The 26,815-nt window shown below is 38.9% G+C and overlaps 1 protein-coding gene across 10 annotated transcripts in view; it reads left to right on the plus strand.

Annotated features, from left to right (window-relative positions):
* Positions 1–26,815, plus strand: part of FANCC (FA complementation group C) — a 289,582-nt gene that overhangs the window by 213,201 nt on the left and 49,566 nt on the right. For all 10 annotated transcript variants that reach the window (XM_072835284.1, XM_072835235.1, XM_072835226.1 and 7 more), the window contains one exon: positions 20,794–20,950. In XM_072835284.1, the coding sequence (XP_072691385.1) occupies positions 20,794–20,950 (157 nt within the window). The remainder of the gene's footprint in view (positions 1–20,793; positions 20,951–26,815) is intronic.

A 26,815-nucleotide genomic window follows, 5' to 3' on the forward strand; every position in this document is an offset into this window, starting at 1 on the left:
CTCCATTTCATTTAGGTTATCAAGTTTATTGGCATGGAGTTGTTCATAGAGTTCCTTTCTTAGCCTCTAAATGCCCATAGAATCTGTAGTGATATCTCCTCTTTCATTTCTGACATTAGTAATTTCTGTTCTCTCTTTTCATGTTAACCTGGATAGAGACTTTTTTTTTTTGAATTCAGGATAACAATTTTATTTTTTGTATATTTTTTATTGGAGTTCGATTTGCCAACATACAGTATAACACCCAATGCTCATCCCATTAAGTGCCCCCCCTCCGTGCCCATCACCCAGTCACCCCATCCCCCCCCCCCACCTCTCCTTCCACTACCCCTTGTTTGTTTCCCAGTGTTAGGAGTTTCTCATGTTCTATCACCCCCTCTGAATTTTCCTACTCATTTTCTCTCCCTTTCCCCTTAATCCCTTACACTATTTTTTTTTTAAGATTTTATTTATTTATTCATGAGAGACACACACACACAGAGAGAGGCAGAGACACAGGCAGAGGGAGAAGCAGGCTCCATGCAGGGAGCCCAACGTGGGACTTTATCCCGGGTCTCCAGATCACGCCCTGGGCTGAAGGCGGCACTAAACTGCTGAGCCACCTGGGCTGCCCTCATTGTGGCTTTGATTTGTATTTCCCTGATGGCAAGTGATGCAGAGCATTTTCTCATGTGCTTGTTAGCCATGTGTAGGTCTTTTTTGGTGAAATTCCTGTTCATGTCTTTTGACCATTTTCATAATTGCATTGTTTGTTTCTTTGCTGTTGAGTTTATTTTTTTATTTTTTTTTATTTTTTATTTTTATTTTTTATTTTTTTGCTGTTGAGTTTAATAGATAGATCTTGGATACTAGATACTAGTATCTTGATCTGATACTTGCCCTTGGATACTACCCCTTAATCTGATATGTCATTTGCAAATATCTTCTCCCATTCTGTAAATTGTCTTTTAGTTTTGTTGACTGTTTCTTTTGCTGTGCAGAAGCTTTTTATCTTGATGAAGTCCCAATAGTTCATTTTTGCTTTTGTTTCCCTTGCTTTTATTGGTATATCTTGCAAGAAGTTGCTGTGGCCAAGTTCAAAAAGGGTGTTGCCTGTGTTCTCCTCTAGGATTTTGATGGATTCTTATCTCACATTTAGATCTTTCATCTATTTTGAGTTTATCTCTGTGTATGGTGTAAGAGAATGGTCTAGTTTCATTCTTCTGCATGTGGATGTCCAATTTTCCCAGCATCATTTATTGAAGAGAATGTCCTTTTTCCAGTGGATAGTTTTCCCTGCTTTGTCAAATATTAGTTGACCATAGAGTTGAGGGTCCACTTCTGGATTCTCTATTCTGTTCCATTGATCTATGTGCCTGTTTTTGTGCCAGTACCACACTCACTGTCTTGATGATCACAGCTTTGTAGTACAACTTGAAATCTGGCATTGTGATGCCCCTGGCTTAGGTTTTATTTTTCAATATTCCCTGGCTATTTGGGGTCCTTTCTGATTCCACACAAATCTTAAGATGATTTGTCCAACTCTTTGAAGAAAGTCCATGGTATTTTGATAGGGATTGCATTAAACGTGTAAATTGCCCTGGGTAGCATTGATATTTTCATAATATTAATTATTCCAATCCATGAGTATGGAATATGTGTCTTCCTCAATTTCTTTCAGAAGTGTTCTGTAGTTTTTAGGGTATAAATCCTTTACCTCTTTGGTTAGGTTTATTCCTAGGTATCTTATGCTTTTAGGTGCAATTGTAAATGGGATTGACTCCTTAATTTCTCTTTTTTCAGTTTCATTGTTAGTGTATAGAAATGCCACTGATTTCCAGGCATTGATTTTGTATCCTGCCACACTGCCGAATTGCTGTATGAGTTCTAGTAATCTTGGGGTGGAGTCTTTTGGGTTTTCTATGTAGTATCATGTCATATGCAAAGAGGGAGAGTTTGACTTCTTCTTTGCCAATTTGAATGCTTTTTATTTCTTTTTGTTGTCTGATTGCTGAGGCTAGGACTTCTAGTACTATGTTGAATAGCAGTGGTGAGAGTGGACATCCCTGTCATGTTCCTGATCTTAGGGGAAAGGCTCCCAGTGTTTCCCCATTGAGAATGATATTTGCTGTGGGCTTTTCATAGATGGCTTTTTAAGACCGTGAGGAACAGTAGAATTCCCTACACTCTAAAGAGTTTTAATCAGGAATGGATGCTGTATTTTGTCATATGCTTTCTCTCCATCTGTTGAGAGGATCATGTAATTCTTGCTTTTTTTCTTGTTGATGTGATCTATCATGTTGATTGTTTTACAAGTGTTGAACAACCTTGCATCCTGGGGATAAATCCCACTTGTTCGTGGTGAATAGTCTTCTTACTGTACTGTTGGATCCTATTGCCTAGTATCTTGTTGAGATTTTTTGCATCTATGTTCATCAGGGATATTGGTCTATAATTCTCCTTTTTGATGGGGTCTTTGTCTGGTTTTGGAATTAAGGTGATGCTGGCCTCATAAAACGAGTTTGGAAGTATTCTGTTCCTTTGTATCCTTTGGAAAGCTTTAGTAGAATAGGTATTGTTTCTTCTTTAAACGTTTGATTGAATTTCCCTGGGAAGCCATCTTGCCCTGGACTTTTATGTCTTGGGAAGTTTTTGATGGCTCCTTCAATTTCCTTGCTGGCTATTGGCCTGTTCAGGTTTTCTATTTCTTCCTGTTCCAGTTTTGGTCATTTGTGGTTCTCCAGAAATGCATCCATTTCCTCTAGATTGCCTAATTTATTGGCGTATAGCTGCTCATAATACATTTTTTTTCATAATACGTTTTTAAAATCGTTTGTATTTCCTTAGTATTGGTTGTGATCTCTCCTGTTTCATTCGTGATTTTATTAATTTGAGTCTTTTTTATTTTTAATAAGGCTGGCTAATGGTTTATCTATCTTACTAATTCTTTCAAAGAACCAACTCCTGACTTTGTTGATCTGTTCTACAGTTCTTCTGGTCTCTATTTCTTTGAGTTCTGCTCAAATCTTTATTATCTCTCTTCTTCTGCTTGGTGTAGGTTTTATTTGCTCTTCTTTTACCACGTCCTTTAGGTGCAAGGTTAGCTTGTGTATTTAAGTTTTTTTTTCAAATTTTTTGAGAGAGGCTTGTATTGCGATGTATTTCCCTCTTAGGACTGCTTTTGCTGCCCAAAGATTTTGAATTGTTGTATCTTCATTTTCATTAGTTTCCATGAATCTTTTTAATTCTTCTCTAATTTCCTGGTTGACCCATTCATCTTTTAGTAGGATGCTCTTTGACATCCACATATTTGAGTTTCTTCCAAATTTCTTGTGATTGAGTTCTAGTTTCAAAGCATTGTGGTCTGGAAATATGCAGGGGGTAATCCCAATCTTTTGGTATCAGTTGAGACCTGATTTGTGACCCAGTATGTGGTCTATTCTGGAGAAAGTTCCATGTGCACTTGAGAAGAATGTGTATTCAATTCCGTTTGGATGGAAAGTTCTGTATATATCTATGAAATCTATCTGGTGCAGTGTATCATTTAAAGCCCTTGTTTCTTTGGTGATGTGCCTAGATATCTGTCATTTGCAGAAAGTGTCATGTTGAAGTCTCCTACTATTAGTGTATTATTATCTAAGTATGTCTTTACTTTGGTTATTGATTGATAGACTTGGTAGCTCCCACATTAGGGGCACAAATATTCGTATTTATGCGAATATTGTTGGATATTGTTGGATAGACCCTGTAAGTGTGATTTAGTGTCCCTCTTCATCTCTTACTACAGTCTTTGGGATAAACTTTAATTTATCTGATATGAGGATTGCTACCCAAGCTTCCTTTTGAGGACCATTTGAATGGTAAATTGTTCTTCACCCCTTTCATTTTCAGGCTGGAGGTGTCCTTGGGTCTAAGATGAGTCTCTTATAGACAGCAAATAGATGGGTCTTGCTTTTTTATCCAGTCTGAAACCCTGTGTCTTTTGATGGGATCATTTAGCCCATTCACGTTCAGAGTAACTATTGAAAGATGTGAATTTAGTGTCATCATAATATCTATTCAGTCCCTGTTTTTGTGGATTATTTCTTTGGGCTTCCTCTTTCTTTTACAGGGTCCCCCTTAATATTTTCTTGCAGAGCTGGTTTGGTGGTCACATATTCTATCAGTTTCTGCCTATCTTGGAAGCTCTTTCTCTCTCCTTATTCTGAATGAGAGCCTTGCTGGATATAATGTTTTTGGCTGCATGTTCTTCTCATTTAGGACCCTGAATATATCCTGCCAGCCCTTCTGGCCTGCCAGGTCTCTTTAGAGAGGCCTGCCATTAATCCAATATTTCTCCCCATAGAAGTTAGGGATCTCTTGTCTCTTGCTGCTTTAAGGATTTTCTCTTTATCTTTGGAATTTGCAAGTTTCACTATTAAATGTTGAGGTATTTTTATTGATTTTGGGGGGGGAGAACCTCTCTATCTCCTGGATCTGAATGCCTGTTTCCCTCCCCAGATTAGGAAAGTTCTCAGCTATGATTTATTCAAATATGCTTTCTGGCCCTCTGGCTCTCTCAGCGCTCTCTGGTACCCCAATTATACGTAGATTCTTCCTTCTGAGGCTATCATTTATTTCCCTTAACCTTTTCTCATGGTCTTTTAATTGTTTTTCTCTTTTTTCCCTCAGATTCCTTCCTTGCCATCAGCTTGTCTTCTATGTTCCTCATTCTTTCTTCCACCTCATTAAACCCTTGTCGTTAGGACCTCCAGTTTGGATTGCATCTCATTTAATTGATTTTTAAATTTGGTCTGATTAGACCTAAATTCTACTATCATGAAGTCTCTTGAATCCTTCATGCTTTCTTCCTGAGCCACCAGTAGCTTTATAATTGTGCTTCTGAATTGGCTTTCTGCCATCGAATTATAATCCATATTCTGTAATTCTGTGGCAGAGAGTACTGTTTCTGATTCTTTCTTTTCTGGTGAGTTTTTCCTTCTAGTCATTTTGCTCAGTGCAGAGTGGCTGTATGAGTGGACTGAGTCAAGAATATCAATCATGACCTAAGTAAGTTTCACCCTAGATGATTCTCAATGGACATATCATCTTGATGTAGTTTTGGAATATAGGTGAGTTTTGATGAGGTGAGATCAGAGCCAGTGAAAGAAAGATTCTCAAGAAAGAATTCTTGAGACATCTTTGATGCAAAAAGGTGGCCCTAATACAGGACAGTTTATAGCACCTATGACCAGAAAGAGATGCTCTAATCTGGATAGAGACTTAATGGATTTTATTGATCAGTTCCAAGAACCAGCTTATGGTTTCATTGATTTCCTGTTTTCTATTTCACTGATTTCTGTTTTAATTCTTAGTATTTCTTTTCTTCTGTTTACTTTGGATTTAATTTGCTCTTTTTCTAAATACTTCAAAAATAAATGAATGAATGAATGAATGAATGAATGAATGAAAGAATATCCCTCCCTCCCTCCCTCCCTTAGGTGGAAGCTTAGGTTATTGATCTTAAATATTGCTTATTTTCTAAGTATGTATTTAGTGCTATAAATTTTACTCTAAGCACTACTTTTGTTGCATCCCACAAATATTGATAAATTGTTTTCATTTTCATTAAATTCAAAATAATTTTATTTTTTAAAAGATTTTATTTAGTTATTCATGAGAGAGAGAGGCAGAAACACAGGCAGAGGGAGAAGCAGGCTCCATGTAGGGAGCCTGACGTGGGACTCGATCCCGGCTCTCCAGGATCACGCCCTGGGCTGAAGGCAACGCTAAACCACTGAGCCACTTGGCCTACCCCAAAATAATTTTAAATTTCTCTTCAGGTTTCTTACTTCATCCATGTGTTACTTGGAAGTGTGTTGTTGAATCTCTTAATAATTTGGGATTTTCAAGTTATCTTTCTGTTATTGATTTCTAGTTTATAATTGAATTCTGATCTGGGATCAGACATCGTATAATTTCTATTTATTTAATGTTGTGAGAGTGTGTTTTATTCATTTATTTGGGTTTTTTTTTTAGAGAGAGAGGGAGGGAGGGAGGGAGGAGAGTGAGGGACAGAGGGAGAGAGACAGAGAGGATCCCAAGCAGACTTCATGCTGAGTGCAGAGCTGTGGGACTCCATCTCACAACCCAGAGATCATGATCTGAGCTGAAATCAAGATTTGGGTGCTTAACCAACTGAACCCACCCAGGCACTTCATAAACGTGTGTTTTATATTTTTGAATGTGGTCTGTCTTGGTGAATATTCCATGTGCATTTAAGAAGAATGCATATTTTGTGTTTGGATGAAGTATACTACAAATGGCAACAAATACAGATTGATGGTGTTAAAAAAAAAGATTGATGGTGTTATTTTTTTTCGTTTTATAAAATAGATTTATTTTAATACTCCACATGCACCTTAATGTTTATTGAAGTGTTTTTTTAAATTTATTTTATGATTGATGGTGTTATTGAGTTCACCTGTGTCCTTACAGATTTTTTGCCTACTGGATCAGTCTATTTCTGATAGAGTGATGTTGAAGTCTTCAGCTATGATAGTGGATTCATCTACTTTGTAATTCTGTTTCTTTTTCCTCATGTAATTTTACACTCCATTATTAGGCACATATAAGTTAAAGATTGTTGTATCTTCTTGGAGAATTTACACCTTTATCAGTATGTAATGAATTTTTTTATTCCTGGTAACTTTGCTAGTTCGGAAGCCTACTGTGTCTGAAATCAATATTGCTACTCCTTCTTTCCTTTGATTAGTGTTGGCATGGTATATTTTTCTTCATCCATTAGTTTTGATCTGTATGTTTTTTTATACTTAAAGTTGGTTTCTTGTGGAAAAAATATAGTTGGGTTTTAGTTTTGATCTACTCTGTCAGTCTCATCTTTTTAAAAATTTTGTTTTAGACAGCCTTCTTTATTTTAAATATTTTATTTATCCATTTATTTATTAGAGAGAGAGAATGAGAAAGCCTACAAGCAGGATGAGGGACAGAAGGAGAGGGAGAAGCAGGCTCCCCACTGAGCAAGGAGCCTGATGTGGGGCTTGATCCCAGGACCCTGAGATCATGACGTGAGACAAAGGCAGATGCTTTACCAACTGAGCCACTCAGGCACCCAGTCACTGTCTTTAAATTGGTGCATTTAGACCATTGAGTTTCAAAGTGATTATTGACATAGTTGGATTAATATGTTATATTCCTTACTGTTTTATATTTGTTATCCTTGCTTTTTGTTCCTTCTTTTTTGTCTTCCATTCTTTTTCTGCCTTTTGTGGTTTTAACTGAACATTTAATATGAAACCATTCTGTCCTACTTTCTTTCTTAGTATATATCCATTATACTTTCTTTTTTTTAACCTTTTTTCATAATTACCCTAGAGTTTGCAGTATACACTTGTAACTAATCCAAATCCACTTTCACATAACATTGTACATCTTCACAGATAGTGAATACCTTCTGTTTTAAAGATTTTATTTATTTGAGAGAGGGAGTGCATGCAAGCAAGAGTGGGGAGTGAGAGGGACAATCAGATCCCATGCTGAGCATGGAGCCATCGCAGGGCTTGATCCCACAACCCAGGGATCACAACCCCAGCTGAAACCAAGAGTTGGGAACCCACCCAGGCACCGTGTGAGTACCTTTTAATAACAAAATAATCCTAATTCCTCCTTTCTGTGTCTTCTATCATTGTCATTCATTTCACTTATATGTAAGTACACTTAAGCATATATACACACATAAATGTACATAATTGAGTACATTGTTTCTATTTATTATTTGAATAATCTGTTCTCTGTTATATCGGTTAAGAATAGGAAAAATTAAAGTTTTTATTTTACTTTCATTATTTTTCTTTGATGCTGTTTATACAGATCTGAGTATCTAACCTGTATTATTTTTCTTCTTTCTATGAACTTCCTTTAATTTTTTTTTACAGGGTAGGTCTACTGGCAACAAAACTCCTCAATTTTTGTTTGAGAATGCGTTTGTTTCTCCTTCACTTTTGAAGAGTAATTTCACAGAGTACAGAATTTTAGATGGTATATATTTTTTTCCCTCAACACTTTAAATATTTTATTCCACTCTTTTTTTGCTTGCATGGTTTCTGAGAAGTTGGATATAATTCTCTTTTCTCTATAGTTAAGATGTAGGGGCGCCTGAGTGGCTCAGTTGGTTAAGTGTCCTACTCTTCAGCTCAGGTCATGATTCAGGGTCATGAGATCAAGCCCTAGGTGGGGCTGTGCACTCAGTGGGGAGTTTGCTTGAAGACTTTCTCCCACTCTCCCTGCCCTTCCTCCCACTATTTCCTCTCTCTAAAAATAAATCATCTTTTTTAAAAAATATGTATTTCCCTCTGGCTTCTTTCACAATTTTTTCCCTTATCTTTGATTTCTTTGTAGCTTCAAAATGGTATGCTTAGGCACAGTCTTTTGTCATTTATCTCACTTGGTATTCTTTGGGCTTCCTGGAATTGTGATTTGGTATTTGACATTAATTTTGGAAAATTCTCAGTTACTGTTTTCAAAAGAAATTTGTTTTCGCTCTCCCTCTTTTCCTTCTAGTTCAGCCATTACACATATGTTACATGTTTTATAGTTGTCCCACATTCATTGGATATTCTGTTCTGTTTTTTCAGTCTTTGGGTTATTTGTTTTTCTTGGGGTTTTTTTTTTTGGGAGGGAGTTGCTTTTTGGTTTTTAAGATTCCCATGGATATATCCTCTAGCTCAGACATTCTTTCCTAGCCAGTCTACAGTTTAGCCTACCAAAGGCATTCTTCATTTCTGTTACAGTGGTTTTGATCTCTAATATTTCTTTTTGTTTTTTTAAGATTCCCATCTCTGCTTACATTGCTCATCTGTTCTTGCATGCTGTCTGTTAATTCTCTTAGCATTTTAATCATAGTTGTTTTTAATTATGACTGATAATTCTAGTATCTCTGCATGTCTGGTTCTAATTGTTGCTCTGTCTCTTAAAATTGTAGGGTTTTTTTTTTCCCTTTTGATATGCCTTGTCATTGTTTTTGATAACTAGATATAATGTATTGGGTAAAGGGAACTGCTTTAAATAGGCTTTTTTTAGTTTGGTGTTTTTTTTAACCTTTTTTCATAATTGCCCTAGAGTTTGCAATATACATTTGTAATTAATCCAAATCCACTTTCACATAACATTATACATCTTCACAGATAGTGAATACCTTCTGTTTTAAAGATTTTATTTATTTGAGAGAGAGAGTGTGTGCGAACAAGAGTGGGGAGAGGGACGAGCAGAGGGGAAGTGTTCTATAAGTCTCAGTCTTTAGTGAGTTTATGCCTCTGAACTCAACACAAGTTTCTTAATGTTTTTCTCCCCCTTAGGACAAATGCCCAGAACTGGATAGAATATTTGCCTTCCCCCAGGTCTGTTAGACTCTGATAATACCCCATGAGGTTAGGCTCTGGTTATTTTTCCTTGAGGGCAGACCTTGTTAAGAACATAGCGCTCTATCTATTCAAAATGTAAAGTCCAAGTAGATTGACTCCCAGTGTTTACTGTGAGAAGCTGGTTAAGCTTCTGGAGGCAAATTTCATAATATTGTGGGAGCCTTCCATGAGTGGATCCCACTGGAGTTTTTAACTCCCAGAGTTGTCCACACTGATCCTCCAGCCATTCACTAATTATGGTTAAGGTTTTTTCTACCTGGCACTGGTTCCTATGGCAGTTTCTACTTGTGGATCTCTACTCCAGTAAGTCACAATTTCCTGTATTTGCTTATCAGTCTTCTCAGTTGTGGAGGCCAAGGTTTATCCCTTGCAATATTATAATATATATTATTAATATAATATATTAAATATATACATATATTAAATATATATGTTATATATATTAAATATATACATATATTAAATATATATTATATATATTAAATATATATTATAATATATTACGAGGTTTATGTTTTACCTTCTCTAAAAGGTGCAAGAAGGATTGTTGATTTTTCAGTCTGTTCCGCTTTGTACTTTTTGTTAAGATAGGGTGATAACTTCAAACTCCTTTCATGGGAAACAGGAAACTGAAAGTATGTATGTGGTGTGTTAAAAAAATATATATAACTACAATACCCTTATTGTATTTAAAAACTGATACTAATTCCTTAGCACCATCACATATTTAGTCAGTGAATTCTCTTGATTTTCTCTGTCTCTTTCTCTCTCTCTCTCTTTTTTTTTTTTTTTTTTTTTTAACAGTTGGTTCTTTTGGAATCAGAGTCCAAAGTTCACATGTTGCTTTTGGCTGATAGGTTCAAAAGTCTCTTTTAGTCTTTAGGTTCCCAATTTCTCTGTTTTTGTTTTGCAAAGTATCTGTTGAAGTAATATGGTTGCTTTATACATCTCAAGTGTGATAAAGGGTACAAACCCCTCGCCCTCTTAATCATGCATTTTATTATTTTCTGTTGGTTTTTTGGCCTGTTGTATATTCACACACCAGTACTACTTCTTTTTAATATGGAGCCTTTCTAATATACCTATTATAAAATAAAGCTAATTGTCCCATTTCTCTTCCTTTTCAGGTTTTCTGGCAGTTCTTGTTTGTTTTATCTTTTAAATAAACTTTGAAACCATTGTGTTTAGCTTTAGGAAAGATAGCTAATGTTTGGGGGAGGCTCATGTGAAATCTATAGATTAACTGAGGGAAAACTGTCATTTTTCTGACATGAAGGCTTTCTGTCTACCTGTCCAGGAACACTTATGTCTTTCCATTTGTTCATGTTTACTTTTTTTTTTTTTTTAAGGATTTTTATTTATTTACTCATGAGAGACACAGTGAGAAGACAGAGACACAGACAGTGGGGAGAAGTAGGCTCCCCATAGGGAGCCTTATGTGGGACTAGATCCTGGAATTCTGAGATCACGCCCAGAGCTCAAGGCAGACACTCAACTGCTGAGCCATCCAGGCGTCCCTGTTTGTGTTTACTTTTTGATCTTAAAGGAGTACTTTAAATATTTTCCACATGTCTAGGTTTTAGGCATTTTTTACTTCTAAGGTTTTATTGTATTTTGGGTTTTTATTATTATCATTATTTTTTGCTGTAATAAGTATATCTTCTCCCCATCTTTAAATTGATTTTTATTATATCATCACATTTGGAAAATGAACATCTTCAAATCACCATTATTCTTTCAGTTAGCTTAGAAGTAAGTACTGTTAGAGTATTTGCTGTTTTTCATGTATAACTCTTAAAAATTAATGTGAGAATGTAAGTTTTAATTTCATTTTACATGAAATGTTGTAATTTGGGGCAGCCTGGGTGGCTCAGCGGTTTAGCACCGCCTTCAGCCGCGGGCGTGATCCTGGAGACCCGGGATCGAGTTCCACGTCAGGCTCCCTGCATGGAACCTGGTTCCCCTCTGCTGGTGTCTTTGCCTGTGTCTCTGCCTCTCTCTCTCTCTCTCTCTCTCCTCTCTCCTCTCTGTGTATTCTCATGAATAAATAAATATAATCTTTTAAAAAATGTTATAATTTGGAATTTGTTAAGGTAAGATTTAAAAAAAGAAACAGAAGGTTAAATTATTTGATGTTGAGAAAAAGTCAAAACATAATTCTCATGGTTAAAAAATATAGTCTTTTTTTCTACCTACTCTCAACCTTTGTCAAAATTTACCCAGTAAGTCTAGATTTCTTGAGAAGTCTGATCAGTTATCTTTGTCATTTATGTAAGATACTGAGTAATAATCAATTTAAAAGTTTGTATAACATGGTAAATGTGCTCCACATCATTTTCCTGAGTACATACTTCAGGTTCTAGTGGCTTACCCCACCAGCTTTCATTTCTCATACTCCAAGGCAATTTCTCAAAGTATTTAAAGTAAAATGCTCTTTGCCTTTCACCATTGCAGCTTTATTTCTGGTTTATTTAGTAATATATTTCATCAAATTATAGGGTCCTAGCCACCTGTGTTTCTAGTCTTTTTCAGCAAGACTTGAATTAAAGGGAAGTGGGAGGAGAATGCCCCTTGGCATCCCCTGTGAAACCTTTCAAAATTGTTTCAGAAATTACTGGTAAAAAAAGAGACATGCTCAGAAAATAGCTACTTTTGCCCCACCTGCAGTTCTCAGACAGAAAGCTGAGGGCAGTGTCTTCATGAGTAGGCCTGAACTCTTTTGCTGTTTATTTTACTTCTGATAGCATTTTCTCCCTCAGCAACTAATAAAATTTATTTGGTTTGGAAAATTATGTTTGCTAATCCATAGGGGACAGACAGTCCAGAAATGCTGGGTGGCCTTCAACTTGTCCAATTCCAATGGCTTCAGCTCAGCAAGTTCCCCAAATAGTGGTGTAAGGGCTGGCACCTTTCCATGGACACTTTCCCATGACAGAGCATCCCAGCCACATGTTGACATGGAGAGGCTGATTCAATCCGTCAGTGCAGATTACCACCCCCATACCCAACACTGTTCTCCCCCCAGCCCCTTGAGCAGTTCCCCAAATGTACCATGTGGTCATCTAGAAACCACATACTTTCTTTAATCAGTGTGCCCTGCCCTGTGTGTAGACTTCCAGCTATTTGCCTACCACAGTACCCCAGTGGAATTTCATCTGTTGTCCAATTGGCCGGGTTCTGTGGCCTTGATTTCCAAATACAGTCATGTATTTTCAGAAATGGCTCCCTGTCTTCTTTTAAACAGCAGATGTTTGCTCCTCTCTGCAATTGAGATAACCTAAAGGAAATCTTTAATTTCTGGGCCTAAATATTAAACTTAACTTCTCAGGTCTATTCCTGGAGTTACCCTCAAGCCACCTGCAGGCTGTAGACTTCAATACAACCTTTCTGGGAGGGCTGCTGAAATCCTTCCAGGGGTCTGTGGAGTATAAGTAATTCAGTATGACATGCCCTATAGAGTAAATCTAAATCCATTGCTTCAAAAACACTGAGATGTTGGGGATGCCTGGGTGGCTCAGCAGTTGAGTGTCTCCCTTCAGTTCAGGTCATGATTCTGGAGTCCCACATTGGGTTCCCTGCATGGAGCCTGCTTCTCCTTCTGCCTATGTCTCTGCCTCTCTCTATATATATCTCTATGTCTCTCATGAATAAATAAATACAGTCTTTAAAAAAATATTGAGGTGTTTGATGACCGAGTGGAGAGTTTTTTTCTGCATACTAGAATGAATGAGTCAATTGAACAAATGAAAGGAAGAATGGATGCAGGACTGGCCTCACGGTGTGACTGGTGGATGTTAAATACTAAATCATAATCTAGATCAAAACACTTTGCAGAGTTCAAAGGGGGCTTCCTTTTTATAACTGTGGTGGGTAATAGATGTAAGGCTGTCTCAGGCACATTGAATTGTATTTAAATGGGTCTCATGCCTGTAATATGTTTAGCATGATGCCTCACACCCAGAGTAAACACTCAGTAACTATCACATGTTGCTATTATTATTGTTGACTTTAGTAATATATTATTTTTATAATGTTTTATTAGGTTTTCTCAAGCTTATATCTTTTCCTTCTAATGGAAATATCACTGAACTAAGGCTAAATGTAAGCTAAATTCCTTTTGCTGAACTATACTAAATATATATATTTTTTCTTTTTTATTCCCTATTAAAAATTTTTTTTAAGAAAATCCTGTTGCTGAAAGAACTAATACAGCCTCCAAAGGCGCTTACCAGGAAAAGAAAAGAAATTACAAGAATAGGCTGATCTTTGACCAAGCTTTCAGTTTTGTGCTTTTTCAGTTCAGATAAGAAAAATCAGGCTTTAAGTGTTGTCAAATAATATAGGTGAATGTCTATAAATGAAGAAAGGCTAGTGTAATACTAAGGACAGAAAGGTAGCAACGAAATATAGTAGTAACTAAAACGCCATCCATTTGCTGATACTTCCTGTGATCCTCTTTTTTTTTTTAACCTTAATAAGATATGGTCACAAAATTAGTCATTGAAAAAGTTTACTTTTCAATTAAAACCTGCTGATAGGGATGTCTGGGTGGCTCAGCGGTTGAGCATCTGCCTTCAGCCCAGGGCGTGATCCTGGAGTCCCAGGATCGAATCCCACATCAGGCTTTCTGCATGGAGCCTGCTCCTCCCTCTGCTTATGTCTCTGCCTCTCTGTATCTCTCATAAATAAATAAAATCTTAAAAAAAAAAAAACCCTGCTTATAATGATTTATAATAGACATTCCTGTATGTTTGGATTTGGACATTTTCTTTGCTTGGTGTTACTGCTCTTTTCTTTGAAATTGGACTTCCCCAACTTATAAGTGGTAACAATGGCACAATATTCAAATTTGGTATACTTCTTAGATAAAATTTTCATGGAAACCTTTGGAATATAATAGAATTCTTTCCAATTCCTTGGAATTTTCTCCAGAAAAGCTGATCCCAATTTTTGTGGGCTTCTCTGGCAACCCAAACAACCCTATCTCTTTCTGGTTTGGAAGGGTGGAAGTACTGCCTATGTTTGTCTTGAGTGATGAGGAAGCTTCTTCCCTTTGTCTTTCTGATATTCCCTACTGACAGGCGCTGCCCTCATTAGGAACTGTTCTTGCAAAGAATTGAATTCCATGTTCGGTTTTATTGTAGCTATTAAAAAATAATTGGAACCAAAATTATTTAATAATTTCCTGAACCAATTTTTTTATATACTGCCTCTTTTTGCAAAAGATGGGGCAAACAACAGCCTCAGTGTTTTGGAGAAACAAAGTACAGTTTCTAAATGCCAAGGAGGCATTTATCTAGAAGACTCTAAGAGTAGGTGTCCTCTTAAGCTTCTCCTGCTTTGTGTCAGAAATTGTTACTAGGACTCAGATGTTTGGGGTGCCTAGTTGGCTCAGTGGGTTGAGCGTCTCTTGGTTTTGACTCAGGTCATGATCTCATGAGTCATGGGATCGAGCCCCATGTCAGCTCCCCCACTCCATGGGGAGTCGGCTTGAAGATTCTCTCCCTCTGCCCCTCCCCCCATTCACAAACGTGTTTTCCTTCTCTCTCTCTCTCTCTCTCTCTCTCTCTCTCTCTCTCATAAATCTTTTTTTAAAAAAGGCTCATGTTCTATGTGAAAGCAGTAACTGGGATCCTATTCCTCATATTTTAAATGAGAAAATTTTAATGTATTTCACATAAGTCCCAAACACCCAATCTCATTTTCCTAAACATAGCTATAATGCAGAAAACTTACCATGATTATTAGGTAGGAATTTGGGAGAGCCAGGTTTTTATCTTACCCTGTTTTTCTTGAATTCATCATTTTGATCTGTATCTAGGCTAGGTAGGTGGTGTAAGTATAGCTAGAGTAGAAAAAGGACAGCTTTAGTATATCTAGAATGAAATTTTTCAAGGTCGCTTAAAACATTTTTTTTATCTTGTTACTTTACTGGCTTTTTAAATTTCCACAGAAATGTATATTCATTTTATCAGGTCAAATAATACAATGTAGAAGTATATATAGAAAATGTTAATTATCTCCCATTATCACCCTCTAGTACTTCTGATAACCATATCTCACAGTCTTGTAAACATAGAAATCTGTATAAAACAATTCTTTCTCTTTCTTTAAGTAGCTTTAAAAATAAAAATAGCATCACACATACACATGACTCTGGAACCTGCTTTTTAACCAATGGGTATAGATCCAGCTAACCCTCAAGGGATATAGATCCAGCTCATTTTTATAAAATAGGAACATATTCTCTGATATGAATGGACCTTAATTTATTCACCTGCTTGCCAACAGATGCACTGAAATTGTTTTTAATTTTTTTTTTATCATTGCTACAGTAAATATCCTGCAACTGATGCTTTTATTTCTGCCAGGCAGATTCACAAAAGTATGGTTACAAAGGTCAGGATGATGTCTGTTTTACAATTCATTAGGTGATATGCATAACCAAAAGAGCAAAGCCATTCCCTTTCTCACCTCTGAGAACATACATCCCCTGTACCTATTTCAGCATTGGATGTTGTTCCTAAACATTTGCTGGTGTGTGAGGGTGAAAATGACAGCTGTGTTAGTTTACCTTTCTTTACTATTAAAAAGGCTGAAAATCTGCATATTTTTATTGGCCATTTGCATTCTTCTTTCATAATTTGCCTCCTCCCACTTCAGTTTTATTGAGCTATAATTGACATATAATGTAATTTGCCTTTTTAATTTCAAAACCAACCTAGTACACTTTTAGAACGTTTTACATAATACCAATGTGTTGGTCCAGTCAAATTCAGTTATGTAAGTATATTAAGGTCATTTTCTTGGTGATTTCTTCACTACCAGTATTGATTATAAAGAGTTAATTTTTTGATTTTTTAGAGCAAAATAGATTGTTTTGTTCAAATATCAAACATGGGTCCATAAATTTAATCACTGCAAATAATAAAGGATATCCTCTGAATAAAGGATAATAAAAACATACTTTTAACATACACTTTATTTATTTATTTATTTATTTATTTATTTATTTATTTATTTATTTATAAAGATTTTATTCATCAGAGAGAGAGAGAGAGAGAGGCAGAGACACAGGCAGAGGGAGAAGCAGGCTCCATGCCAGGAGCCCGACGTGGGACTTGATCCTGGGACTCCAGGATCGCGCCCTGGGCCAAAGGCAGGTGCCAAACTGCTGAGCCACCCAGGGATCCCCCCATACACATTTTTTAAACTGATTATGGAACAAAAATATTATATACTTACTAATTTGAGTATATAATTTTACAGATTTTGTGTAAATTTTTAACTAAGCAATATACTTTATTTCAGATATTTGATGGAACTATCATCTTACATTAGCTTCCTTTTTACATTTCTTCATATTTACTACTCATTCTCAACAGCTCATACCTTTGTGTTGTCAGGCATCATTCAACTAAAGTGACCTTATGGTAAAAATCATGCAATGCACATGGCTGCTCAGAGGCCTGGGAATGGTGCTGCATGAAAAACTCACTGAAGTGAGAAACTTGTCTAATGATGTACATAGTTATTTCATTAGATGTGATTAAAAAAATTATATGTGATAAATGCAGGTCAAAAGATGTCCCTACTGTTTGGGAAGGAAGGAGCCGTTGAGCAGCCAAGTTCCCTCTGTGCCTCAGAGTGTCCCTGCTTCTTGGGAGCATTCTGGCTCATGAAAGAGACTACAGATACCCCTCGCCCCTGTCCAGGGATATTCTACTGTAGAAAGCTGGGTGGAAACCTGTCCCAAGGGTCTGTTAATGTGGCTAAAACTGACTCACAGCCTAGACTTTGAAAAGACTTCCCTAAACACTGAAGGGAGTGAGCGCAGGGTCCAGGCATCTGACTTACCTGGAATGCCATCTGCTCCCCTGGACCTGGGCCCCTCTTCTGAGCAGCACCTTCCACTCTCTAGTCCACAGTGGAGAAGTTCATAGATACCTGAGGTGTACAACCTGCTCCAGCATCAGACCTCCTGCATTCAAATTGTAGCTGTGAGTTCTTGTCCTTCTCTGACCTCAGTTGCCCTGTCTTATGTAAAATAAGGATAAAATAAGGATAATGTAGAATGCTTAGCATGGTTTCAAGTAAGTGCTTAATAAATGGTGGCTACCAGTCCTTCAGCTTTTTTTGCTCCTCTGCATCTGGCTCACCAGTCAGCCATGCTGCCCTGCACACCGCTGCCCCTGCGCAGCCTCCTGGTGGTGTTCCTGTCACAGCTGTCCCTCTGAAGACCTGTCTACAATAATGGCTGCACTTCAACCTCATCTCCACATTGACTGCCCTTGGCTTCTGTCACTATCAAAACCATGTCCTAGGGGAGGTCACAAAGGGCCTGCCCAGTGGAATGCATATGGTTCCCTCCCCACATCCTCAGTCTCTCAACAGTGCTGGTCAGAACCAGGTCTTCCTTCTCTTCCTTGGTGGCATTGTTCCCTGCTTGTGTATCTCCTGCCTCCTCCATCTGCAGCTTCTCTTCTTTGGCTACCTTTTGGTACTGCTCAGGGCATAACGTGGGCCCTCTGCTCCCTACGTAGACCTCTCTCCCTTGGAGTTCTCCGCGCTCATGCCATTCTATGCTGGCTGAAGTTCATTAATGTATATCTTCAGCCCAGACCTCTCCCCAGAACTTTCAACTTGAATATTCACGGATCTGTTTTATTCTTTTGGAGTGTCCCTCAAACATTCTAAATTCATACATGCAAGCTGAGCTCTTAGTAAATCCTTCACAAATCTTATCTTTCCTCCTTGTTTGGAGTAAATAATATGTCCATCCAGCTCATTGCTTAAGAAACCTGGGGCAGCCTTGATTCCTACCTCCCCTCACCACCTTTCATCAGATTCATTGCCAGTTCCTCTTAATGTTACTGCTGAAATACATGCCAGCGACCCTTCACTCCTCCGCTGCTGCCTGGGTAATGCCAGCACCGGCTCCCCTGGGCTCCTGGGCTTCTGGGCTCCCCCACCCATTCTAGGCCTGCACTTGGGTCTTCCTGCTGCAGCTGAACTGATCTTTGACTGTAAACCGCATCCTGGCACTCCTGTCTGTGAAGTCCTTTGAACCAGAATTATCACTGAATAGAATTCCAAAGCCTTCCTTCTGTGGTACTGCCTCATCACAAGCCACTTTACCTTCACACTCTGGGGTTTCTCTCTCCTTCTCACCTTGCTCCTCCCTGTCTCAGGACCATCACAGCTGCTAGTCCCTCTGCTGAGATGCCTTCTGGCTTCTCTTTACCTAGCTAATCCCAAGGCTGTCCAGACCACCCAAACTAAATCGGACCCTTCTGTTATTCTCTTTTACCTTCACTGCCTTTTCCCCAATTTGAAATGTATATGTGTATCTCCCCCTGGGCCCTGAGTGCTAGGGGTACAGACTAGGTCTGTGTTCCCAGCTGCTTGGCCTGCACCTGGCACACTGAGTGCCACACAGGAAGTCCTCATCTTTCATGAATGGATGAACACCAGCTCCTTGCTATCGAGTATAATAGGGGAGGTGGCATGGGAATTGGAGTCCAAGGCACCAGTGGCACAAGTGAGGACATCCATAGCCTGGCACCTAGATGTGCCAGGTGATGCAGGTCAGGGAGCAACACTGTGGCAGTTTTTGCCAGGTGTTGGGAGAGTGGGGGAAAGGGATCCTGCAAGACTTTCCAGAAGAGTGAGAATGTGAGATCAGAAAGGGAGGAGGGGAGGCCCTCCTGCCCTTTGTCCTGCCCTCTACCTGCTTTTTTTTTTTTTTTAAGATTTTATTTATTTATTCATGAGAGACACACACAGAGAGAGGCAGAAACACAGGCAGAGGGAGAAGCAGGCTTCATGCAGGGAGCCTGATGTGGGTCTCGATCCCAGGACTCCAGGATCACACCCTGGGCTGAAGGCAGGCACTAAACCGCTGAGCCACCCAGGGATCCCCCCTCTACCTGCTTTTGTGAGAGTCCTTCCAACTCTTCAGCTTTGTCTAGCTTTGTCCCTGAGCTAATCCAGGACAAAGGTCTACAGGAGTTATGCTGAGGGAGATTGTGACTCCGCCTATTCATTTCCTGCCCCTGCACCCATTCTCTGGACTTCAAGCCAGCTCCTGCAGAGAAATGGCCCCAGAAGCAATAGTGAAGGGAAAGCCCTGAAGGGGCTTTTGGGTAGTTTGGGTAATAGGGAGCCTTTGTCCTTTCAGCTTTTGTTTTTCTTCATAAAGGCAACAAACATCTTTGACAGAACCTGGAAAGCACTGTGCTGTCTGTGATGCCACAGGTGAAGAGGCAGGAGGCCTTGGGAAAGCTGGGCTGAAAGAAGAAAGGGAAGTCTCACCAGGCCGAGACAGGCCCCATGCTCACGGGAGGGCTACAGGCCCAGAGCCTATCGGTGCTTCAGAATGAGACAGGTGTCTTCTCACGCTACCTCCCAGAAGGGGAAGTAGAACCCCTGATTCACCAACCTGACACAGGAGGAACCTCCACATTCTCCTGTGGAAACATAGCAACACAAAATATTTGGGGCCTACGGAGTATAACATGGTAGAGATCAGCTATGTATCTATACCAGGCCATAACCACCATATATGAAATTATTACTAAAGGAAAATATTTTTTAACTTTCAAGCAACAGATTCACAAATACAGTCACTGAGTATTTATTAGATATCATACATTGTGCTCATCTCTGTACATGTATTTTTATTGTATTTGTTCCTTCTGGGAACACTTTGAGGGAGATAGGCCCACTTTACAGTTTACAGATGAGCAAACTGAGGTTTGGAGGTTTAGTAATTTTCCCAAGGTAATCAAGTTAGTAGGTGGTGGCCCTGGGACTCAAACCCAGGTCTGAATCCATATTTTAAATCCTTAAATCCTTAGGATGTACTTTCAGATATAACTATTTTTTAAGTTAGGAGCTGTATAGGCCTTTTTCCATCTTGTTCCATCACTAATACTTACATCACTACTACTTGTTTTTCCTTTTTGAAAACATTTCTTTGGGGATCCCTGGGTGGCTCAGTGGTTTAGCGCCTGCCTTTGGCCCAGGGTGTGATCCTGGAGTCCTGGGATCGGGCCCCACATCAGGCTTCCTGCATGGAGCCTGCTTCTCCCTCTGCCTGTGTCTCTGCCCCCCTCTCTCTCTGTCTCTCATGAATGAATAAATAAAATATTAAAAAAAAAAAAAAAGAAAACATTTCTTTGAGTATTTCTCTAATGTCCTGAGTTGAATTGGAAGCAAATTCACATTATTTTGCAAATGGACACATGGTAAATATTGATTGATTCTGTAAATACTACGACCATGATGAAAAGAAGATTCACAAAGTGGACTCATTCTTGCATTTTGATCTCTCTCAATCTTATTATCTTAGTAACCCATTTCTGTTTAAAATTTTGTTTATTCTTGCTGAAAGGAAGAAGATTTCTCTCCCTACGTCAGCTGTTGTCTGCCTCTGGCTTCGTCACCTTCCCAGCCTTGAAAAAGCAACACTGCATCTGTTTGAAAAGCTAATCTCTAGTGAGAGAAATTTCCTGAGAAGGATCGAATACTTTTTGAAAGATTCATTGCTGGTACGTGCTGGGCTTTCATGAGGAGAAAAATCCTTAAAGAGGATGCCAGGTATCATCTCTTTTTGTCAAAGCTAGGGGGAGTATAAACAAGAGAGCAGTTGGCACCTTTTGAAATAATCGTTGTGTCTGCATTTTGTTATAGACCCAACGTAGGGGGCTTTTCTGCATACTTGGAGCATGTCTTGAAAACAGGGAGAGGTGTGAGATTTACTGGATGGATAGGTGCCCCTTATAGTGCATACTCTCAAGAATTGATATTAAGGCAAACTGTTTTAAAACAGTATTTCTTATTTCCACATGAAAAATAAGTCTTAAAAAATAAAGACCTTACAATGAGAGGAGAAATAAAACAAGACCCGGGAAGAAAAGTTAAAACAATAAAAACAACTAAGAATTCTGTAAGTTTTCTTTTGGTGTAAGCCTTCCAGCCTTGAACCTTCCCTCCATATGGTAGCTTGCCCAGCCTTCATTGTACTTGGGACTTCTCAGGCCTGGGAATCTGGGGCTCAGTGGCCAAATGGAATGGTTTCATTGTCTAAACCAGGGTCAGTGGCAGGGTTCAAAGGCAGTCCTCAGAACCTGACTGGTGGGAGTTTTTCCCTTCATGGGAGGCAACCCTGTGGAATTGATGTGCATTTTTGTAAGAGCAGGGATAAAGATCAATGCACCCTGAAAAAACAAGTTAAAAACTACTGGAGGTGCTGTGCTCCCTGGGCATCTATCTGTTTTATGAGAACCTCAGTGGTTTCTAACGTGTTTTCTCATTAGCTTTTGTAACCTGGGGAACATAGGGTGCAGAGATTTTCTTCCTATTGTCCAGGTGGAGAAAATTAGTTCAGACATGGTGATCAGTCAGATCTTCAGTTGGGGGCTAGGAAAACTGGGCAGGAGAGAGTGTCCCCCTCCCCACTTGAGGTGAGACTTGGAGAGAAGAGAGTTCTTAGGTTAGCTGAGTTCACACAACACCCCCCTCCCAGACACCTTCTGGTTTTTTAATTCATTTGGAACTTCCGGTTTTCTTTGTCTTTCAAATTGGAGGCTAAGTGAGGGAATCCAAATTGAATCAGTTGCCTTCTTTCTCTGTCCTGTTGTTCTTTGAGGTGCCCACCATCTCTTGGGCGTGACTGCCAGGCCTTCCCCCTTACTCCACAGGCTTCTGTTCTGGGGCCTTCCAGGCGGCTGTGGGTGGTGCTGCAGTCAACAGTAGCCATGTACCTGCAAGCTAAGTGGCACAAATTGAACCCAGCTGATTTGGAAGTTTACTATGTTTGACAGGAAAAAAAGGAAGGCAAGAAGATAGGTCCAAAAGATTGAGAAAACATGAGAGCCTGCTTCCTGGATCTCATACGCTGGGATATCTGTGCTCACTGGGGCGTTCTCAAGCTCAAGGGCCACAGGTAAAAAGGACATGGGGGATGTTCAGACAAAAACCACAGGACCAAATAAAGGCTCCAGAATCAAACCAACTCAGAAAAGTCAACATAACTGGAATTTCTCTGTGGAGGGAATACCTAAAGAACACTGCACTACAGGGACTTCAGTCTCCAACTTTTATAGTTTAGTCTCCCCCAGGCTGACAGCTTCGAAGTCTATTGATCTACAAAAGTATTTATCAGGCTCATGTGTGTAGGGATTCGGAGCTTCCATTATGATTAAAGGAGGATTCCAGAGGGTGTTATCTGGTTTAATTTATTGTGGCATTGGCAGGATGTGACCTTTCTATGCCTTATGGTTCAAGGAGGTAATTATAGTACAGAGCTGCAAGCCCCTGATTGGCGTGGGCCACGCTCCTCAGGCATCCTGGCTCTACAGTGCCAGAAAACCAGGCAGGCTGGAATATGCTTGTGACATGACTGAGAGTGATTACAGGGGTAACCTGAAGAACCTGCTTCCTGATTGCATCATCTGATTCATTTATCGAAGCTCGGTATCTTGGTGCAGTGACAAGGCGGTGCAGAAGTATCAGAGCGATCTTGAAGACTCAGATAGCAGTGGCCTGCTGTGTTTTCCTTCAGAAGAAACTTGATGCCTATTACATTAGAGTTGGATTCTGAGAGTGATTAAAGTGTGATGGTCTACGTAACTTATATTTTATATGGAGCATTGTTAATTATGTCTCCATCTCTTGGGACTGTTCATAAATAGCCCTGGAAATTCTATAGTTACAAAATGTTGCAAAAACAAAAGATAAAAGTGTGGTGCAGGTTTTACAAAGGGAAATGATCTCCCCAGATGTTCTTTGGCCTCTCAGGGACTTGAAATCCTGGTATTTTATTTTATTTTATTATTTTATTTTATTTCTTTCCTTCTCTTTTTTCTTTTCTTTCTTTCTTTTTTTTTAATTTAAAATTTTTATTTTAGTTTCAGGTAGTTAACATACAGTATTATATTAGTGTATAATATAGTGATTAAACACTTCCATGCATCACTCAGTGATCATCCTAAGTGTACTCTTAATACCAAATGCTGTTGGTATTTTGATAGGGATTGCATTAACTGTGTAGATTGTAAAGCCTGCTATTTTCCATTAAGATTAAGCAATAAGGCACCAATCTAATATTACCTAAATTCTAAATGCACATGAATCTTTCTGACTTCTAAAATAGAAGCGAGTTTTTAAAACCTGCTTACTTTTGAGACTCACTCTTTGGCTTCCATGGGCTGAACTGCCCCCAAGTTCATGGCTTCCTGCCCCATCACCTATTTCACCCACACCCACCTCCCCTCTGGTAACCAGCAGTTTGTTCTCTATAACTAAGAGTCTGTTTCTTAGTTTGTCTCTCTCTCTTTTTCCCTTTGCTTATTTGTTTTCTTTCTTAAATTCCACGTGTGAGTGACATTATATGGTATTTGTCTTTCTCTGACTGGCTTATTTTGCCTAGCATTATACTCTCTAGCTCCATCCATGTTGTTGCAAATGGCAATATTTTATTCTTTTTTAAGGCTAGATGATACTCCATTTTGTAGAGATACCACATCTTTATCCTTTCATCAATTGATGGACACTTGGGTTCTTTCCATATCTTGGCTATTGTAAATGCTGCTATAGACGTAGGGTGCATATATCCTTTTGAATTAGTGTTCTTTTTAAAAAAAAAAAATTATTTAAGTAATCTCTATACCCACATGGGGCATGAACTCACAACCTCAAGATCAAGAGTCTCACACTCTTCCAACTGAGCCAGGTGGCCCTTGAATTAGTGTTCTGTATTCTTTGGATAAATGCCCAGTAGTGTGATTGCTGGATCATAAGATAGTTTTGTTTTTAACTTATTGAGGAACCTCCACACTGTTTTCCACAGTGGCTGCACCAGTTTGCATTCCCACCAACAGTGCACAAGGGTTTTCTTCTCCAAATCCTTGCCAACACCTGTTGTTCTTGTGTTGTTGATTTTAGCCATTATGTCATGTGTGAGGTGATATCTCATCATGGTTTTGATTTATATTTCTCTGATAGTGACTGATGGTGAGCATATTTTCATGTGTCTGTTGGCCATCTGGATGTCTTCTTTGGAGAAATGCCTGTTCATGTCTTATGTCCATTTTTACTTAGATTATTTGTTGTTTAGGGTGATGAGTTTTACAAGTTCTTTATTTATTTTGGATGCTGATCCTTTATTGGATATGGCAGTTGCAAATATCTTTGCCTATTCCATAGGTTGCCTTTTAGCTTTGTTTACTGTTTATTTTGCTGTGCAGAAGCTTCCTATTTTGATGGAGTCCCAATAGTTTATTTTTGCTTTTATTTCCCTTGCCTCAGGAGACATATCTAGAAAGAGGTTTCATGTCTAGAAAGAAGTGCTGCAGCCAATGTCAAGTTACTGCCTGTGTTCTTGCCTAAATTTTTATGGTTTCAGGCCTCATGTTTAGATCTTTAACCCATTTTGAATTTATTTTTGTGTATGGTGTGAGAAAGTGGTCCAGTTTCATTCTTCTGCATGTTGCTGCCCAGTATTCCCAACATAACTTGTTAAAGAGACTATTTTTTTCCCATTGGATATTCTTTCCTGCCTTGCTGAAGATTAATTGGCCATATAATTATGAGTTTATTTCTGGATTTTCATTTCTGTTCCATTGTTCTTTGTGTCTGTTTTTGTGCCAATACCATAGTCTTTTGATTACTACAGCTTTGTAATATAACTTGAAGTCTCGAATTGTGACGCCTCTAGCTTTACTTTGCTTTTTCAAGATTACTTTGGCTATTCAGGGTCTTTTGTAGTTCCATACAAATTTTACAATTGTTTGTTCTAGCTTTGTGAAAAATGCTGTTGGTATTTTGATAGGGATTGCATTAACTGTGTAGATTGTAAAGCCTGCTATTTTCCATTAAGATTAAGTAATAAGGCACCAATCTAATATTACCTGAATTCTAAATGCACATGAATCTTTCTGACTTCTAAAATAGAAGCGAGTTTTTAAAACCTGCTTACTTTTGAGACTCACTCTTTGGCTTCCATGGGCTGAACTGCCCCCAAGTTCATGGCTTCCTGCCGCATCTGGTGGCTCCTAAATAAATTGCAGTATTAACCTCAGTTTGTCACTTAACTCTGCAGACTGAAACTTTTTTTTTTAAGATTTTATTTATTTATTTGAGAGAGGGGGAGAGAGAGTACAAGCTGGAGGAGCTGCAGAGAGGGAGAATCAGGCTCCCCGCTGAGTAGGGAGCTTTACTTGGGGCTTGATTCCCAGCACTCTGGGATTATGATTTGAGCCGAAGGCAGACACTTCACCAACTGAGCCAGCCAGGTGCCTGTACTCTGTAGACTGAAACTTTTCAAAGCAGATAGTCTTGTGTGTTTCTTGACAGAACACATTCTGCAAGACTGTAATTTGTAGCTTCAGACCTACCTTAAAAATTGATGTCACCAAAGCAGTGAAAGCCACTTGCTAATTATAATTATGCCTTTTTTTTTTTTTTTTTTTACACACTGTTTGGTTTCCCAAGGCCAACAAATCAGAAGGATGTTATGTTTTCCAGTTACAGTTCCGTCTGTGGAGCTCAGAAAGCTATTGTTTATACCCCACATTTGAATGAGAAGTGCTGGCTGGGTGGTACGGTGGTGCTGTGTTTGGCTGCCCTGCTGCATGCCAGGGCCAGGATGTACCCTGGTTCTCATGCCCTTTCCTTCACTCATTCACTGGCTGACCCTGCATGCCGCCTGCCCCTCCAGCCGAGTCCAGAGAAGCTGCTCCCTTGCCTTCACAGATAGATTTGCCTACGAAAGAGCAGGGAGTAAAGGGGGAGAGAGACAGGGTTCATTTTGTTTTTGTTTAGTCAGATTTTATTTTATTATTTTATTTTATTTTTTTGTTTAGTCAGATTTTAAATCAGAAAATACTTCTCATATTCCCTCCTACGTGAAAGTCTTCACAGCTCAATTACAGTCATTTCTTGGGATCCCTGGGTGGCTCAGAGGTTTGGTGCCTGCCTTCAGCCCAGGGTGTGATTCTGGAGTCCCGGGATCAAGTCCTACATCGGGCTTCCTGCTTAGAGCCTGCTTCTCCTCTGCCCAACCCCCCTTGCCCCCCCATCTCTAATGAGTAAATAAATAAAAATCTTTAAAAAAAAAAAGTCGTTTCTTTATCTTGTCAAGTATACCTTAGTAAAGTTGGGGGGGTGTTCTTAATCTAGTAGGAACTTAAGAATAAAATCATGCAGCTAAAAAAAAAAAAAAAAAAAACATGCAGCTACCTCAGTGTCCTCCCTGATGTAGTGATGAGATAGTACATGTTCTTGTCTTTATTCTCCAGAAAGCAGTTGTAGCCACTTCAAAAAGAACAACTTTCTTTACACTAAGCTCCAAGCACAGTCCCCTTTAATGAAAGATTATACTGAAAAATTAACTCCACATCCAAGATGATGTC

This window comes from Canis lupus, chromosome 1 (genome assembly GCF_048164855.1).
Source record: "Canis lupus baileyi chromosome 1, mCanLup2.hap1, whole genome shotgun sequence".
Lineage (NCBI taxonomy): Eukaryota > Metazoa > Chordata > Mammalia > Carnivora > Canidae > Canis > Canis lupus.